Genomic DNA, 14,798 nt, shown 5'->3' on the forward strand with positions numbered 1-14,798 from the left:
ATTCCCTATTCATTTTCCTTTATACCCTTACCATCTTCAAAATCATCTATTTTATAATTTTGTTCTTTCTTCGGTTCCTTTTTTGTATCTCTCAATGTATCTTTAATCCTTTTCTTCATTGCTCTGAAAATATAAATATAAGAGACAGTCAATAAAAATTCCTACTTTCTATAACATAGTTATAATGCAAATAATAAACTAACTCTTTCTCTTTCTTTACAAATTCTAATTCAAAAAATTCACTTTCCTGTACTATTATTCTTGGTATAATATCAGGAAATGGATTGTTCAATATTATAGTTTTTATCAATCTTGGAGGATAAAGTGGTCTATCATTCTACAAAAAAGGGGAAATATTATATTTATATCAATTATTGATATATTTTCTTGTAAACATTAAATTTACCTCATCTACAAGTGCTTCTTCGAGTTTAAGCATACTATATATAGATTCGCCAGTAGCTCTACCAGAAATTGTACGCTTATTCTGCAAATCTGGTGTAGAACTAAGAATAAAGAAGTATTGGGAACCATTGTCATCTTTCTAGCATTAACCATAGCAATTAAATCTCGTCGACAAAAACGTAATCGTGTATGAAATTCGTCCTAAAACATATATATCCAATAATTATTTTTCGATAAAAAAGGAATTCATTTTATTCTTAAATATAGTCTCACCTTAAATGGTTCTCCATATATTTTACCACCTTCTCCTCTATCTGTGGAATCACCATCTTGTGTTATGAATCCTTTTGTTGATAATTCTATGAAATATAGTGTCATCCCAATAACCTTCCATGCATAATTGTATGAAATTTCTATATGCCTTTGCAGTTTCTTTTGCCCATAATTCTAACTCAATATCACCAACAGTTGTTTTCATTACAACCTAGTTTGACAAATATATTAGTTTGAATAATGTAAAATACTTATAAAATCAAATTTATTAAAATCTATTATTTATTATTGTAATTCAAATGGGAAATTATTTAACACATTGATATAGAAATTTAGAAAGTAAGTATTGTATATCGGTTAAATTTTTAAAAGCAAATATACAATCCATTGAAATATTATAAAATGATACTTATTACTTTACCCTTAGTGGCTGGCTCTTGCATATAAATATTACTCATGTTTGTATGTCTCCTATAATAGAAAAAATCCTTCATCAATAATATTTCATATTAAATCTTTTGTTATTTATTAATCAGTCAACCAAATGGTTCTTTTCTCGAATAATCATAGCTATTACCTCCTTTTAACATTGGCTTTATTGGCCCAATGAAGTCCATGATGTGCCACAGCGCCATTATAATTGCTTCTTTTATAGTTTCCAATCCCTATAGACATTACTAGACATTTTTGCCTTAATGCAACATTTACACTCTACGTTCAATTTAACTTTACCTTTCATAAGTATTATCAATTGTTCATTTTCCATGTATTCAACGATCCTCATATTTGCAAGTCAATACCACACAGGTTTCTCTCTTGATATAGGTTTCTCTCTCTCATATGCTGCCTCTTTTCTGTTTCTTAATTTGACATAATATACGTTTCCTCTTCTAGTTCCTTTTATTCAAACAAAACACATTAGCGATGATCATTGACATTGACCACTGATATTAATATTCATTTATATCAGGAACACAACATACCTTTCAATCTCATTGTATTCTCCATATCTTGTTGTTATAGGAGGCCATCACCTAAATTAAATGTATTCCTTTTTGTCTGCCTAAACCATCTCCATTTTCTGAATTTTATTTGACCATTAAAGATTTCTATCTTGTATGTCATATGGTTAACCGACCTAGAATGCATTAGACATATCATACTTTACATATTTATATTGCTGCTTCAATTTTGAATATATTCCATGATATTGAATATATTCCATTTTGGATGATATTCCATGAGTCCAATATTTTTCTATTGTTGCACGTGCCTGTTTATTTCAACAGAATATTATCTTTCCTTACTTATACTATTTAATTACTACTAAGGGTTATGTCAATACAAATACTTACATTCTTTTCGTAATAAAGGCACACCTGCATGGTCACAACAATGCTTCCGGCGTTTGTTTGTAATTTTTTCTCATTTCCCATGCACTCTCCTGTTCACTTGGAGAGATATTAACAAATCGCTCAATTTCTGTGTTTAATTTATGAAATTTTATAATTGCGTTGTAAAGGCGTACCTTTGCATATTTGTCGTCTGCCAGGTAAAGAAATGAATGCTGTTTGTCTAATTAAAACTGCTGTTTCGGCTGAATTTATTAAAGAATGTAGAAAACTTTATGATTTTAATTATTAAAATAAATTAAAATATATTACGTGCACGTAATCAGAGTTAGTAAACTATTTGAGAAACTATTCCAATATCATAGGTGGCGCTGATCGCAGGCGGTAAAATTTGTATTCGAACTGGATACTAGAAATCAATTCGACAGTAGAAAATTAATCAATTGCCAAGTTTTTGTAATTAATTCATGAAAATTTATAGCTGCACAGCAAAGTTGGAATTATAGGCAACATTCTTATAGGATGTTTAATTTAATAATTAATACTTACATGAGCGATAGCTTTTGTATTTCCTGTAATAAATAAGATTGCTATAGAAAAGTATTTTTCTTGCATAATATTCTTATTATTTTGCAATAATTATACACTAGCATAAGAAAGCGTAAAAAATAAATTATTTTATTAAGAAATTTTATTTACATTTGTTTATTTACAATGTTTTCATAGGCGAAAAATGAGTACAAAATAAGAAATAGATTGAAAAAAAACTACTAGCTATGAACCGGAATCGAACCCTGGCCTTCAGCATAAAATAATTCTTGACTATTGCCGTCAACTTCAATTAGAAATTGTTAGAATTAAAGCTATAATTAAACAAGTAATAAAATTTTAATTGTAAATATCTCAAAAACTATTGAGTAGTTACGGCTATAATGATATATTTTTTTAAACTACATGATAATATCTACAAACCTGCAAAGTTTCAACTAAATAGGTGACCCGAAGGACTTGCACTCTCCTTGTTAATTAATCTTAATTAATTGTTTTTACTTTCTGTATCTTAATTTGTCTAGTAACTAAGGATAATTAAAGTAGAAGTGTACTACAAAATTAGAAAATTTCTTCAATATACAAATTCAAAATGAGCAAAATATTTTTGTCTGTTTAATTCAGTATTAAATATTATTGTTTATATATTAAATTTAATTATGTGTAAGCATAAAACTAATTATATGTGATTAATTTTTACTGCATAAATAATATTTTTGCAGTAAAAATATCAATGTTGCGCTTCGTAAGAAAATTGTCGATCATCTTGGTCTGTCGGTACTCGGGGGTGAATAGATGAAGGTAACGTTGATGGCGAGGGATTAACAAACGGTGCATGGTAATCATAACGATAATAAGCGAATGATTCCCACCGGGGTGTGTGTTGAACCTCTAAAGAAGTAGTTGTAGTGACAGGTGCGCTGTTAGCATAAAAACTCCTTTCAGGAACAGTCGAAACGTAATTGTATTGCGGTTCCAAAAGACTTTGCAGATGTCGTATGTATGTAATTGCGTGTCTAAGCGACTCAATCTTCGAAAGTTTTTTACCAGGTGGTTTACAAATCGGAAGTTTTGAACGCAAAAGTTCAAAAGCACGATTCATGTCACGCATTCGTGTACGCTCACGATCGCAAGCTGACTTTTTATAGTCTAAAAATAATAAAATAAATATAATACACAAAAGCTATAAGAAGATATCATATAGACGTATGTATATAATAGTTTTAATTTTAATACTAAAAAGTTATGATATTTTGTGTTAAAAATTACTTAAATTACTCTTTTTTCAATCAGAATTGTTAAATTAACTGGACATATTTATATTTCTGTCAATAATTATAAAAATTAATTTATCAGTCTGAAAAATAAAATTATAATTAAAATAATTAAGAAAATTATAATTAACATAATTTCACTTTTAATGATTTTTTACTTAGTTTATTAATTTTTATTTATTACCTATTAAATTCACCTTTAAAATATAAATGTTTTTTGCGTTGAATTGTTTTATGATTTATTGATATCCATAAGATTATGTTCCTTTTTTTTTTACCTTTTTCCGTTTGCGATGGTTCTCTTTGGACTGATTTAATGTTGGTTTCGTGAAGAATTTCTAAATGTGGATGAGTATTAATTACTTCGGGTTCAGGAACTCTAATCACAAATACTCGATCGTTATTTTGTTGGCGATTTTCAAAATTTTCATCCTGCCATGACCTTCTTCCACATTGTTGTCGAGGTATGCTTGAATTTTCTGAAAAATAAATAATCTGTTATTATTTTGTAATTATCTTTTGATAATTAGTATTTTTGAAAATTTTGAAATATTACTTCTCAAAAGTTTATATTATTTTATAAACAGTAATTTATAATAAATTGTTTATATTTTATTAAACTTTTATAATCTTATATTGTTATAAAATTAATAAATATATCTAAATAAAATTATAATATTAAAAAGTTGTTTAATGAATTAATACATATGATTTTTAAGATTACGTTTTTTAAAGTTATTCAAGTAATCATTAAATTTATATACAATGATACAATAATTAATTTCATACAACTTCCGACATAATTAATTTTAAATAATTAATTAATTGTTTGAGTAATTTTTAAAAATAGAATATACTAAAATAAAGAAAATTTCTCAAGATTAAACAAAGTATGATAAAAATAATTGTTAAAATAAACGACATGTTTCGAACAGTAATATTAAATAAATGATATTTCTTTTAATAAGTTATGTCTACAATTTCCTTTAAAATTTGCAAAAATACGAGTTTTATAAACATTTCATAAATATGTATACAAATTAATCATTCCATGTGTACATAGATATTAGTTTTTATAATTCTGTTCAACATTATTCATCAAAATTCATTGATATAAATTATGAATATACCTGGTCCGTTTCTTACTAACTGATCTTGCAAATATTGATTGATACTGGATAATTTAGACGATGAGTTTTCTTCCTGATTTAAGATTTCTTGTTGCTGCTGTTTAGAATTTTTATCTAAATCCAACAATATGGGCGAATGACTACATTCTTCGTTAGTACTATCATTTTCTGACTGAAAATAAAAAGTAATTTTTTTAGGAAACTTCGATCCTTAGATAATAGTATTTCTTTTTATGTAATTTTAATATATTGATTACAGTCTTAAATTTTTATTGAAATATTTTTCTTTGCATTCATAAAATGTATGCAAGTTTATACTTAAAATTTACTTTCAATTGGCAAAACTCGCTATCATTTGTTATCACTTATTAATTTATTCTTTATGACGTAATTCGTGAATCATCTTTACCCAAAGAATGAAAATTCAAGATGTTTCATGAGAAATTCAAGATATGTATTATGACCACATTATTCACATTTTCGATATTGAGCACTTATATTTATAGTTTTACATAATTAAAAACGAAACATTTATGTCGATATTTAGTTTAAAATTATGTGATTCATGCTTTGGTTTCGGCTTGGATTATCACAAATTTATACGAGTCGTTTATTGTCATGATTGAATGTGAAAATCAAATACGTTCTTAGTATGTTAACAAATGTAATAAAATCAACAATTTTATAAATTATTTTACAATATATCATTTAAATGAAATTTTTTCCTTAGCAATGTTACTTTATTAAAATAAATAGTTTTATAAGAATTTATACTAAATTTAATTTAAAAGTAAATTAAAGATAATTAACAAAATATAAGCAAGAGAAAATGGAAGTAATTAAATGTTTTAAATAAAAATACGAAGCTAAACATTTGCCGTGATTTCATCTGTGTTTATTCGTAGATATAATACTTTCTTTCGTTTAAACAGACAATTAGGAAAAATTTTATCAAATAGCTTTATTTGTTTTAATTTTTCAAAATTTTTACCAATTTTCATCTGCACAGATCCTGTGCAGATTATTTCCTTTTTTTTTTTTCACATTGTTCACCAGTGAGACAATTAAAACAGCACTACGACATCGATTATGATTAAATTTTTTATCCTTTTGCTAGAATAACATCTTAGTAGCAATTTCTATAAAATTTAGATTTAAAGTTATTCCGATTTTTTCATAAGTTCAAATTTTATTCATTATGGTTCTACTTTTGCACGTTAGTTAACTAACAAAAAAGTGAGTTAAAAAATTAATTATTTATTAGACGAAATGAACCATATATTATAATCCTGAAAGAAAAGTACCGAAATATCTGATTAATTATTTCTTAATATTTTATATATATTATATAAATATAATTAAACATAAATATTGACATAAAAGCTACTCTAAATATTTTTTGTGAAATAATTAAGTTTATACCAAGTACAAAAAATAATTTTTTAAAATCTTTAATGAAGTACCCCCAATTAAAAAATAGAAAAAAATTGTCGTCCTGTTTTACAATACAACAACATTTATTCATTCAATTCTTGCTTTTCAATTTAAATACATTTTATTCATAATGATATTTTCACATTTAGAATCATATAGATATATCAAATATCTCGATTCATTTATAAGATACAATGTCCCTAAATTTGCAGAAAGGTTGATCTTTATTCTGTAAGATCATTTCGTCATTTTCTTTGAAATTAATTTCTGACCTTAATTTTGTTTCAGATTAGTATCATATAAGTTTCATAATCACAATCATATGAATGGTACAATATTAAACTTTTAAATATACAGCAAGAACTTTTGAATGTGTTAATCGTTGTTTAATGTTACTTGTTTTTCCAATAGCATTTGCCGAAAGCATAATTCAAAACATAGTTCAAATATAAACCATAACAAATGGAAAATTTTTAAATGGTAGATGTTACAGCTTTCTCAAAAAAAGTTCTAAGGAATCCGCTCAAAAGTGTACCCGATAATGAAAGTACCCCTGAATTCTTGAATTCCATTTCAGCAAGGGGTTGAAGGGAAACTTTACCTCGTTCCTTGACAATTCGTTGCTGTATTCTTCCGAATCCATACCAAAGAATCGAGCACTTATCAATAGAAATGCCAATTGTTGATCGTTCCTGGGATAGTTTGATCAAGAAGGTGCAAAAGGTACTGCTGATCAACCTTCTTCGAGAAACTTTCCTAAGACATATATCACACGCGACTGTCGAACTCGTTTGTCGTTGGATAAGATGTGGATCGGTCACAGACAGTCGTTATTAATGTTAATTTTATCCATTTATTAAGTATTCAGGTGTTCCGACAGAGGCTCTCAATTCACAAGAAATTGCCATTAGTAGGAATGATCTTCAGTTGATGGGCATATACAGTCTGTTCAAATAAAATTGTGCTAAACTTCAATTATGGTATATGATACTCATTACAATAAACTAAATATATTTAATAAATATTTATGTAAAAGATCTTTATTTTCAAGTTATGAGAGATCGTATGTTACCTCTTCTAGTTATGTAGGTAAACAAGAATATTTTATAATATAGAAACAAAGGATTTTCAAGGTGATTATTAAACATTTAATGCTTATTTTTGTGAATGAGTTTAGAGTTTTAGAGTTTAGCAGAATTTTTTGTAGAAATACTATATAACATTTTATGAGACTCGTATATATGATATGGATACGTTCATAAAAATTTATTAATCAACTTAGCAAAGAAATTTGACAATTAAAATATTAATCACTACAAAAGATATTAAAACGGCACATTTAATAAAAATTTCTATTTTTATAATTGTTTTTTACATACAAATATGATTCTTTCCTTTTTTTTATTAAAGATTTGAGCTTTCCGAATATTTCATTTTAATTTTTGTTTGATTAATTTTACTTCTTAGAGATGTAAAATTGTAGCTAGATCAGTATATCAAATAATTTCAATTATCATAAAAAAAAATTGATATCTTATGAAAGTACATCAAAGATTTGTTTAAATTTATAAAACTTATAATAGCAAGTAGAATAAATCTATCATCAGGAAACAAACAATAATTTTTAATGAGTATGGATTTAAAAATAAATTTTGTAAACTTTTAATTTAGAGATTAATTAATCGATAGAATTATATCTCTGAATGTCCAAAATATATATCTAATACGTTAGTAAATGTATTACAAAAATTAAAATACAAAAGTTAATAAACAAGAAAACAAAATAAGAAAATGTTCATTAGTTTTAGACTAAGAAATTATTTTTAGATTTATAAACTAACTTTTAAAGTCATGTTGAGCCTTTTATTTACTTATAACAAATAATACGCGTTCGTAAATTTTTATTTCTCCTTTTTTATCATCTTGTATTTGATTTATATTATTGAACGACATTGTACAAAAATCAATTGTAATTTATAGATGCGATGTTTCAGCAGCCTCTCTACTTCTTATCGACTCGAATGAGAACCACTGGGATAATCGGAATAAAAGTGGGAATACAAACATTGAAACATAATAGACGCCCGCTCGATGGAAATATTAATGAGACAGCCGATGCAAGTATAACGGATTGCAAAGAATAGCGATCGTTTTCGAGAATGCATTGGAAATTGTATCTTTATGGAAAAATTAAGCATTTACATATGTGACGGGAAAGAAAGTTCGACTAGAAGTGGAAAGCGCTAAAACGATGGCAATTACGTGAGCTCTTAGTCGGTTAAATAATATTATAAATAACTCATATTAACGACTTTGATTTACTTATAAGAAATATAAAGTGATATACCTTTGTATAAAATATAGAATACTTAATAAATCAAATTATTAAAGTTGTGAAATATTTTATAAAATAAAAGTTGCATCCAAAAGAAGTAAGATTTTACAATGATGCCTTAGAAATTTTCTGGTAAACATTTTTAACTGAAAAAACGCACTTATTATAAAACTATCTGAAAACAATTAATGGATCAATTATAATGTCAATAATATAAACAAGTCAGTAATTATTACTGTAATTTACCATGTCTTTTTTTAATACAATTGTGTTTACATATTGAGTCACATACTATATATAGATAAGAGACTATAAATCTTTATTTGTACCCAAAATTTTACTTTCCAATTTCAGTTCACTGTTTAATGTAAATTTCTGTATATATCATTAATTGTACGATATTTTTTTTTAAATATAATAAATTAATATTTACCATAAGCCAAAATATAAATGCCTCGTCTAGAGAAAAAAATGATTAAGAACCGTAGCTCACGATTGTATAATAAATAAATGCAAGGGTTAATGCAACTCGTGAAATTATTCAATAGTTTGATTATTAAGATCACTCCTGCAAACAAATTTGTATTTTTTATTTAGCATTAGTACCTTTTTCATTTTTACATATCATATGTAACATCTTGAGCTTTTTAGTCTCAAATAATTTTTTTATTTTCATTATACTAATTACCATTGACGAATGAAGAAGACATTTTTTTACTCCATGTTATCAAAATGTAAATAACATTTAAATTTTACAAAAGGTATTTTTTAAAAGTTAAGTAGTACAATATAATTATGTTTATAAACTATAATAAAATTATAATTATAATACATATAATATCATTTGTGTAATTTTATCATTAAGTTATTTCTGTCAAATTATTATAAATCATTTAAGATTAAAAAATTAATCGTATGTTTCACTTACGTAGTAATTTTTGAAAGTTTAGTAAAATTATTTTAATTAATAAACACTTGAGAACATTTGTATTGAAAGAAGAATTTTTTATTTTACTACAGAAAAATATTATCTAACTACAGAAAAATAACTTTTAAAAATTATTTCAATTTGTATACATACCTTTAAACGCCACCTAAGCATTGCGAAAGAAATAATAAAACTTCTGTTAATATTATTAAGTTGATTAATTATCGAAAAGTAATATTCCATGCAAATTGTGGCAAAATGTTAAAGAATCCAGTTATCAGATCAGCTATGATGAAACTTACATTAAACATATACATTTTCATTTGTTAATAAACAGATTTCACACTTAGCCAGATATTCGCCTCTTTTGTCATTTATCGCAACTAATAACGATTCGTTTCTATTCCAATTAATCTTACTAAACCACTTTAAAGAAGTGTTTTGCTAATTTCTTCTACAATTTGAACGCTTTCATAAATAATTATCCTCGTACCGAAGTGCTATAAATTAAAATAAAACTTAAATATTGAATTATATCAAAATCACAAGTAAAGTTTCATACAATAATAATGTATGAGAAAAATTGTATTTTTTATTGCAGTTTTATATTAATTTCCAATCCACATATAAAACTATGTTTTATAACTATGAATTATTTACCTATTATCATTGTTAATAATAAAAAAATAAGCATGTATGGACAATTATTCCAATATATCAAAATATTAATTTCATGCCTTATAACGAAGTTCAAATATTCAAATCGCCATATTGTGACGTTTCCAGAACAGTATATAGCCAGCTAAATGAGCATACTCAAGTGATGTTTCAAGAAGAGGTTATGTACATTAATATCGTACAATAGTTGGTAATCATTGTAACATCAAAGAGAATTTGTTACAATAATATTTGAATCAAAGAAATAACTAAATCCAATTCCCTATAATCATATTTAACACCATAAAAAAACAAACTAGTATGGAATCCAATTGTTTACAAAGTACAATTGCAAATGTACAAGCAAAATTTGAAGATGTTCGACAACTATTGGATGATCATGAAAAACTCAGGACAGAATGCGAACCGTATAAAATAAAATATCAGGCAATTGAAATTTTACAATCATTGAAAACAGATCTGATCAACGTCTTAACAAACATGCCAGAGGAAGAGAAAGAGGAAGTGATCATAATGCTTGGTGTAGTGCACTTGAAACTTGGTTTATTACATACTGATACGGAAGAATTGAAAGCAGGTGAAGAACAATTCATGAAATGTATAAAATTATTGAAAAATAAGGAACTAGAACCAAAAGTTATTTTGTCAATATTAAGTGCTTTAAATCAATTGGGTATTATATGGTCTAGATGGAATCAACCAATGAAAGCAAAAAGTTTTTTAGATCAAGCTGAGAAATTGTACAATGACTTTATGAATACTAATAATCCATGTAGATACCCTATTAATATAGTCCAAAATTTTGGAATCGAACAGGTTAACGATGAATTAAATCCTAAAGAAATAATGGAAAAAATTCATACCTTGACATTATATTATTTAGCTCAGGTATATAGTTCCTTGAAAGATCATTATCAGTCTGCAATATATTGCCATATGACTTTGCGCAGACAGTTAGGTCATAATGATATTATGCAAGACTTAGATTATATTGATTGGGCACTAAATGCAGCAACATTATCACAATATTTTATAGAAAATGATGGTTTCCCTCAAGCAAAACATCATTTAGCAGCTGCATCTTACATACTACAAATATATGAAAATATGTTGAAACAAAAAACAGAAGATAATGGTGAAGATGAAGCACTTGTAGCTGAATGGGAAAATTTTAAACATAGAAGTGCAGATGTTGCCAGGTGTTGGGCTAAATATGGAATTTTACTTATGAGTTTATCAAAACAAAGGCTTCTACAAAAAAATGAGTCAAAACAGGATAATAATCAGATAGATAATAAGGATTTCTCAAAATTAAAAATAATTGACGATTTAAGATTCAATATCTTAGAAAAAGAGATAGAAGCAATTGCCAATCAAATAACTGATAAATACTTGTTAGACTTTGCTGATGCAAGATTAGTCTTCTTAAATGCTCAAAAATGGCTAGAGCAAGCAAAAACATATTATACTTTAGAAAATCATGCATCTGATCACATACTGATTGTACAAAGTATTTCTCAAGCTTATAAATATTTGTCATTTTTTGAGGAGAACGAAGCTAGACAAGCAAAAATGCACAAAAAGAGAATAGATATTTTAGAAAATGTTATCAAAGAATTAAATCCTCGTTATTATGAATCTGCTTGCAGGCAAATTTGGGTTGAATTAGGAGAAACATATTCTGACATTCTTGATATAAAACTTGATCGCTTACGAAGCTCTGATGAAAAACCTACACCACAGGCATTAACAAAAATTAATCACTTAGCAAAAAGTTCTATAAAAAATTTTCAAGCATTTCTCGATTCCTTACAAATTCATAATTCTAATTCTGGACCAGAACAGTTTTCTAATGAATTAGTGCAACCAGCTTTGTTTTCTTATTTCCACCTTGGTAGATTGTACAATAAAATAATAACTCCTGACAAAACAATTCAATTGGAAAACATGCAAAATAGTTATAATGCATATAAATTCGTAATTGATTATTGGAAAAAATACCCCAATGCGGCTGATGTGATGGGAGTTGAACTAAATCTATGCAAAGAATTGGTAAATTTGTTACCAATGAAAATAAACATGTTACGAGAAGGAATAATAAATAAATAAAGCTATATTCCATTAATGCAGAGATCTTAATCTTAATATTTATGTAAATTTTAAATCACTTTTTATAAGTAACATTTTGGTGCAGTATTATCTATTTTGTTTTCACTTTTTTCTCTTTCTCTAATTGTATCATAATTTATTTATAATGATTAAAATATAATTATAATGTAGAGTAAGAGTATTTTATGTCAATAATGTATTATTAAAATAAGAATGTAATAAAAATATATTATACATTATACATATTTTACTTTCTTAAAAATTAAAATTTATATTGCATTTTGCAATCTCTAGCAATAAAAAAATCACTTCTTTTCTACTTTTTCACTGGTACCTGCAGCCTTTGCTTTCTTAGCCTTCTTTTTCAATCTGTAAAACACATCTGTCCTCAATCTATTTCTGATCTGCCTTGCTTTTCTTAACTTGAAACGATCAAAATCACTAAGCTCCAAACGCTGAAATTAAATAAAAATATATTTTATTTATTGTTTAAAATATAACTATTTTTAACCGTTTGAGACCCATGCAGCGCGATCACGCTCTTCAGATTTTGTGTCGAAAAATCCCAGTACACTTCGAGCGCTATGGACAACTGACGGTGCTATCACCAACTGTCGAAGTGGCGCGCTCAACTTTACTGATGCATGTAAGTCACATAGCATCAATACGCGCTATCAGGCCGATTGGGATTTTTCGACATAAAATTAAACAAGCGCTATCACGCCATTTGGGCTTCTCCGCACTCGATTAAGACAAGCGCTATCGCGTTGTTCGGGTTTTTCAACCGTATTCTTTTAAAAGTCTCTGGGACTCAAACAGTTAATTATCACATATTACAACAAACACAAAGTATTAATTTTTTATATATTATTACACTCACTTTTTTCTTGGCTTCAACTTTCCCTGCCCACATTGTCTGTTTCCAAAGGTTATTAATATTTGCAGTTTCCCACGCTTTACGTACAACACGAGTGGACCCAGTATATGGAAAACGTATACGAAATTTGGTAAGATGAAGCTCATTTAACCTCATCTCACAACGTGGAACATTTGAAGCAGGACCATCAACTAAAACCTACAAACATAAATAAAACTTAATACAACAGTTATTATATACCTTAAATATATATTAATTAAACATTTTTGTATCAGTTATAGTACATTGGCATCAATTAAATCAGCCGGCAATTCCTATCAAAATATTGGATCATCATTATTATATTACTAAGACAGCTATTATACATTGTTTTGATTAATTCAAAAATTATCAATCTATAATGTATACCTAAATATATTATATACTAATGACAATAAATGTAGTTGTACCATAAAGATAAATAGATTACATATAATCATGTTTCTATCTGATTAAACTAACTATTAAAATCAATCAACAATTGACAATCAATTATCAACAATTAAAATCAATTTTGTTAAAAATAGCCGCATGTTTTTAAGAATTGAAAACATAAGATATCTAAAAATAAATTATTTTAACGCGTTTAATAACTTAAGTAATAATAATATAGAACACTAAATATTTTCATTCAACACTAAATGAAAGTTGTAACGTATTTACGAAAATAGCTTACCCGATTTTGATCAATGATATCCACAATAGCAACAAGTTTACCCTTATATACTCCATCGCTCACATAAGCGATACGACCAGATTCCACGAACCTTTGAAATGGCTATTTAACAAAGATAATCCCATTATTTTTACAATAATAAATAATTACTTCAATCGAGCTAATTTATATATTAGTTATTGCTTAAACATATATGTACAATTGTTTATAATGTAGAACTTCACCATACCATGTGGCTGAAAATTGTGCTGAATGTAAGGTTATATCAAATAATCTTTTATATTTCTTATGCATTATTAAATATAAATGACTATAAATTAAACTTTGTAATAAAAGAAAAATGTTTTTTATTTAAGATAATATCCTTTAGGTCAATATCATAAATTACAATTGTAATAGCGTTAAATTTAAAACTGCATTTCACTTACCATGGTTTACCGGAAGCAAAAGACCAACACAACTTACAACCGGATAAAGCATTGATAACACCAACTGTTCAAAATAAATTGTTTCTATTCTGAGTCATAATTAAGTTATTTTTTTATAATAAAATTCTCTAGATATACCTCTATATTTAATCCAAAATATATATTATATTAAATTAATGAATAATAATATATATTACTAATTATTTACCTTTATTACATAAAAACGGAACAATTATTAATTACTTTCTTATTTTGGAACAGAAAGCATATTTGTATTTTTAAAATGTGTTGCAGATTATAAAAATATTTGC

At 26.4% G+C, this 14,798-nt stretch overlaps 3 protein-coding genes across 3 annotated transcripts; 1 reads left to right on the plus strand and 2 right to left on the minus strand.

Annotated features, from left to right (window-relative positions):
* Nucleotides 1-3,309: 3,309 nt before the first annotated feature.
* LOC108554538 (uncharacterized) lies at nt 3,310-7,167 on the minus strand. Its single transcript, XM_017909852.1, has 4 exons — nt 7,019-7,167; nt 4,984-5,155; nt 4,132-4,332; nt 3,310-3,728 (listed from the first exon to the last, which is right to left on the minus strand). The coding sequence occupies exons 1-4, from the start codon at nt 7,058-7,060 to the stop codon at nt 3,310-3,312; spliced, it is 834 nt and encodes a 277-aa protein (XP_017765341.1). The 5' UTR covers nt 7,061-7,167.
* Nucleotides 7,168-10,529: 3,362 nt separating this feature from the next.
* Nucleotides 10,530-12,547, plus strand: LOC108554536 (KIF1-binding protein homolog). Its single transcript, XM_017909849.1, has one exon. The coding sequence runs from the start codon at nt 10,659-10,661 to the stop codon at nt 12,465-12,467; it is 1,809 nt and encodes a 602-aa protein (XP_017765338.1). The 5' UTR covers nt 10,530-10,658; the 3' UTR covers nt 12,468-12,547.
* Nucleotides 12,548-12,772: 225 nt separating this feature from the next.
* LOC108554537 (60S ribosomal protein L14) lies at nt 12,773-14,553 on the minus strand. The gene is made up of 4 exons (XM_017909851.1): nt 14,488-14,553; nt 14,060-14,161; nt 13,348-13,542; nt 12,773-12,922 (listed from the first exon to the last, which is right to left on the minus strand). Exons 1-4 carry the CDS (start codon nt 14,488-14,490, stop codon nt 12,773-12,775), a joined length of 450 nt encoding a protein of 149 aa, XP_017765340.1. The 5' UTR covers nt 14,491-14,553.
* Nucleotides 14,554-14,798: the final 245 nt, after the last annotated feature.

This window comes from Eufriesea mexicana, unplaced genomic scaffold, assembly GCF_001483705.2.
Source record: "Eufriesea mexicana isolate 0111107269 unplaced genomic scaffold, ASM148370v2 scaffold27155, whole genome shotgun sequence".
In the NCBI taxonomy this organism is placed as follows: domain Eukaryota; kingdom Metazoa; phylum Arthropoda; class Insecta; order Hymenoptera; family Apidae; genus Eufriesea; species Eufriesea mexicana.

What these genes read in the sequence shown, in the direction of transcription:
- LOC108554538 (XM_017909852.1), bottom strand. Translation starts at nt 7,060, where the DNA reads ATGGATTCGGAAGAATACAGCAACGAATTGTCAAGGAACGAG. An exon ending in ACGAATTGTCAAGGAACGAG is followed by an intron (nt 5,156 to 7,018) that starts GTAAAGTTTCCC and finishes TTTTATTTTCAG; the next exon opens with TCAGAAAATGATAGTACTAA. An exon ending in GTTAGTAAGAAACGGACCAG is followed by an intron (nt 4,333 to 4,983) that starts GTATATTCATAA and finishes TTTATTTTTCAG; the next exon opens with AAAATTCAAGCATACCTCGA.
- LOC108554537 (XM_017909851.1), bottom strand. An exon ending in ATATCATTGATCAAAATCGG is followed by an intron (nt 13,543 to 14,059) that starts GTAAGCTATTTT and finishes TTATGTTTGTAG; the next exon opens with GTTTTAGTTGATGGTCCTGC. An exon ending in AAGTTGAAGCCAAGAAAAAA is followed by an intron (nt 12,923 to 13,347) that starts GTGAGTGTAATA and finishes ATTTAATTTCAG; the next exon opens with CGTTTGGAGCTTAGTGATTT.
- LOC108554536 (XM_017909849.1), top strand. Translation starts at nt 10,659, where the DNA reads ATGGAATCCAATTGTTTACAAAGTACAATTGCAAATGTACAAGCAAAA.